At 54.0% G+C, this 2,824-nt stretch overlaps 1 protein-coding gene across 1 annotated transcript; it reads right to left on the reverse strand.

Annotated features, from left to right (window-relative positions):
- On the reverse strand, positions 1-775 carry THOC1 (THO complex subunit 1; the record flags this gene model as incomplete). The annotated part of the gene is made up of 1 exon (XM_005854376.1): positions 1-775. A coding segment is annotated over exon 1 (691 nt), but the record flags the coding sequence as incomplete, so codon positions are not given.
- Between the last annotated feature and the right edge of the window lie 2,049 nt (positions 776-2,824).

The following is a 2,824-nucleotide window of genomic DNA, read 5'->3' on the forward strand; positions in this document are numbered from 1 at the left end:
CTCGAGCCTGCTGCCGGGCAAAGTCCTCCGGCTCCTCAAAAGCTGTCTTGTTGCTCAAATTCGCCATTCCCCCCTTATTGATCGCAGAGGGATCGCTGAGCTCCCAATTTCGCGACAAATACATCATGATCCGCCCGCAGATGGCCGTGTTGTGGCCTTTGGATAACTTCCGCAGCAGGGAGTTGCAGAGTTTTAGCATGGTCAAATTGCTCTTCCGGGCTGTTTTGAAGAGCCCGAACAGGGCGCTCTCCCTTTTCTCCACCTCTGGCCAAAAGTTCTGTATCTGTTCCACCCCCAAGAGTTCGAAGATGTCCTCTAACAGGAAGAAGACGCTGCGGAGACCCAGGCCGGGCCCCTGCTCCTCCCTGCCGGCCTGAGCCAAGTCGAGGGCAAGGTCCAACAAAGCCCGCAGTCCAAATTTCTCCTCGTCCAACACGTCCTCCCCCTTTCCCAATGCCTCCTGGACGATGCCAGCCAGGACCGCGCGGAAAGCGACCTCGATCAGGTCCGTGTCGTGAGAAACCGGTCTGTCTGCCTCCGCCACCGCCACCTCGTGCGCCGTCTCACGCACGACGCCCCAACCGGCCGTACCCTTGCAATAGTTCCCGCGGATGCACTCTTCCAATCGACAAATGGCTCCCTCGGCATCGCCTGGACAGAAGGCCTCCGATGTGGAAGCGTGCTTGACCATTGTTGTGACAAACCAACTGGCGTTCCCTCAGGCCTTCCTCTTGCGAGGAGAGTTTTCGCAAGATAAGCCCGATTGAACCCTATTTACCATAGCATGGGGTTTGAAAGAAGATAAAGGAAATTTAAGGGCTGATGTGACGGACAAATTACTCTATTTTTGTGACGAAGGGAATGAGATACAAGAGAGGAAAGCGCGGGCTGGCCTCCCACCACCGAGAGGGCGAGGAGGTCTATTAAAGATCCCGTCGTGATCACGCACACAGCGGGCAAACACCAGAATTTGAGGCGACGCGACGCAAGGAACAGAATTCTTTTCAGCTTGTGCTGTTGTCATGGATGACGGGATGCGTGAATGCGCGGAGGAACAGGGTAAAATTAATTTGACGCGCTCCCCGGTGACGATAGAAGCGAAGCAGCGACCTCCGTCCTTGAGTGTGTATTGCGCAGTCTAATTTCCTGTTTTCAGGCATTAATCAGCACCTACAACAACGCAATGAAAAAAGAGCTAGTCAAGAGATTCAATTCTTTTCTTTGAGACCTGCCATGGTTTCTGTTAGGGTTAGGGTTAGGGTTACCTAACAATATAACCACCATTATGTAGAGCAGGCACTGCCGTCAACTTCTTTGTGCAATTAATCCTTTACGATGTCACTTGTAAAATGCCGTCACTATCGCTAAGAATCCTGTAGTAAATTTCCACGAGAAAGGGTACAATCCCTATGGCAACTGCTTTCCATTCTGCATCTACATTCGACCAAATTTCTATGAGGTATTTTTCAGCGCTGGTCACGGTCCCAAGCAGGCAAATTCGTACATTTCCCCTTGTAAATCCCTTTGCCCTATCACAGTTTATAAACATTCCTAGCGCTCAGCTCCTCTTACCATTGGATCTGGGAGCTGTGTTCCCAGGCCCTGTGGGTCGCCTCCTCGCTCCCTTGCCTCCGCTTACCGCACGCGAATCCTCCTGAGACTTAAGAAGGTGAGGGCCATGCAGGCCACAAAGATGCCCGCTATCGCCAGTAAATTCTTCCACAAATCCGCGAATCTAGGGTAATGCTGCAGGGCGAGGTACACGTCTCCGCTTCCGCCCAAACATCCCGTGGGTACTTCTCCATCCACCCCCGGGGGGCACTCAAACTTGAGACCGGTCAGCTCGTTCACACTCATCACTTCCATCGCATAACGGAATATAGACACGTATTTGAAGGGAAGGAGCCAAGCCGGCAGTTGTTCGAAATTAATCAGCACCCCTCCAGTGATCAGGAAGAGGATAAAAATCAGCGCCACCCCCAGGTTAGCAACGGCAAATATTGGTACCCACGATGAGACCATCAGGCACAAAGCGGCGGCCGCCAGCATCGAGAGGATGACCGTGGCCGTAAAGAGGAGCCAGTGGTCGAACCCGCTGTGGGAGAGGCAGGGGTGGAGGAAACGTTGTGGAGGGCGGTGTGTGGGGTCAACTGCCAGGATTCAAAAAAAATGTTACACTTCGGAAATCCAAGCCTGCCTGTCGCCCTCCCTTCCACTCCTTTCCCTCCTTCCCTACCCCTTGACGCACCTTCTCAGACCCATCATGGGATAGACGCTCGCGCAAAAAAAGACGGCAGGAATGACCCGAAGCGGGACGATGTCACAGAGGGATTTCGCCCAAAAGTAGGCAGCCGGGCGGTAGCACCCGTTCGCTTTTTCGTGGACGAAGACCGCCCGTTCCTCGATAAAAAGTTCCAGGGCAGAGATGTTGCTGGGTGGAGAGAGAGGGTAAGAGAGGGCAGGGGATGAGATGGAGGAGAGACAATGGATGGACACAGCCCCGACCCTGCACCCACTTCAGGTCTCAACCCTTCAATTTCCCTTCCTTCCTCCCTCCCTCTCCCTCCCTCCCTCCCTCCTACCTAAACATGCACATCATGATCAGGATAAAGAAGGCCCCGATCCGGTTCTGAAGCCCCTGGGGCCCCAGGTCCATCTTCCAATAGATGCCCCCGATCAGCGCCACGAAGAAGAGCATGGCCGAGAACTGCATCATCGCACTGGCCGGATTGCGCCAGGCGCAGAGCATCGTCCGGTGGGAAAGGACTTTGATTTGGTGGGTATTGAAGAGATCGGCTGTAATGAGTACCTGCCCGGGTCAGAG

The sequence above is a fragment of the Nannochloropsis gaditana genome (genome assembly GCF_000240725.1).
Source record: "Nannochloropsis gaditana CCMP526 unplaced genomic scaffold scaffold525, whole genome shotgun sequence".
In the NCBI taxonomy this organism is placed as follows: Eukaryota; class Eustigmatophyceae; order Eustigmatales; family Monodopsidaceae; genus Microchloropsis; species Microchloropsis gaditana.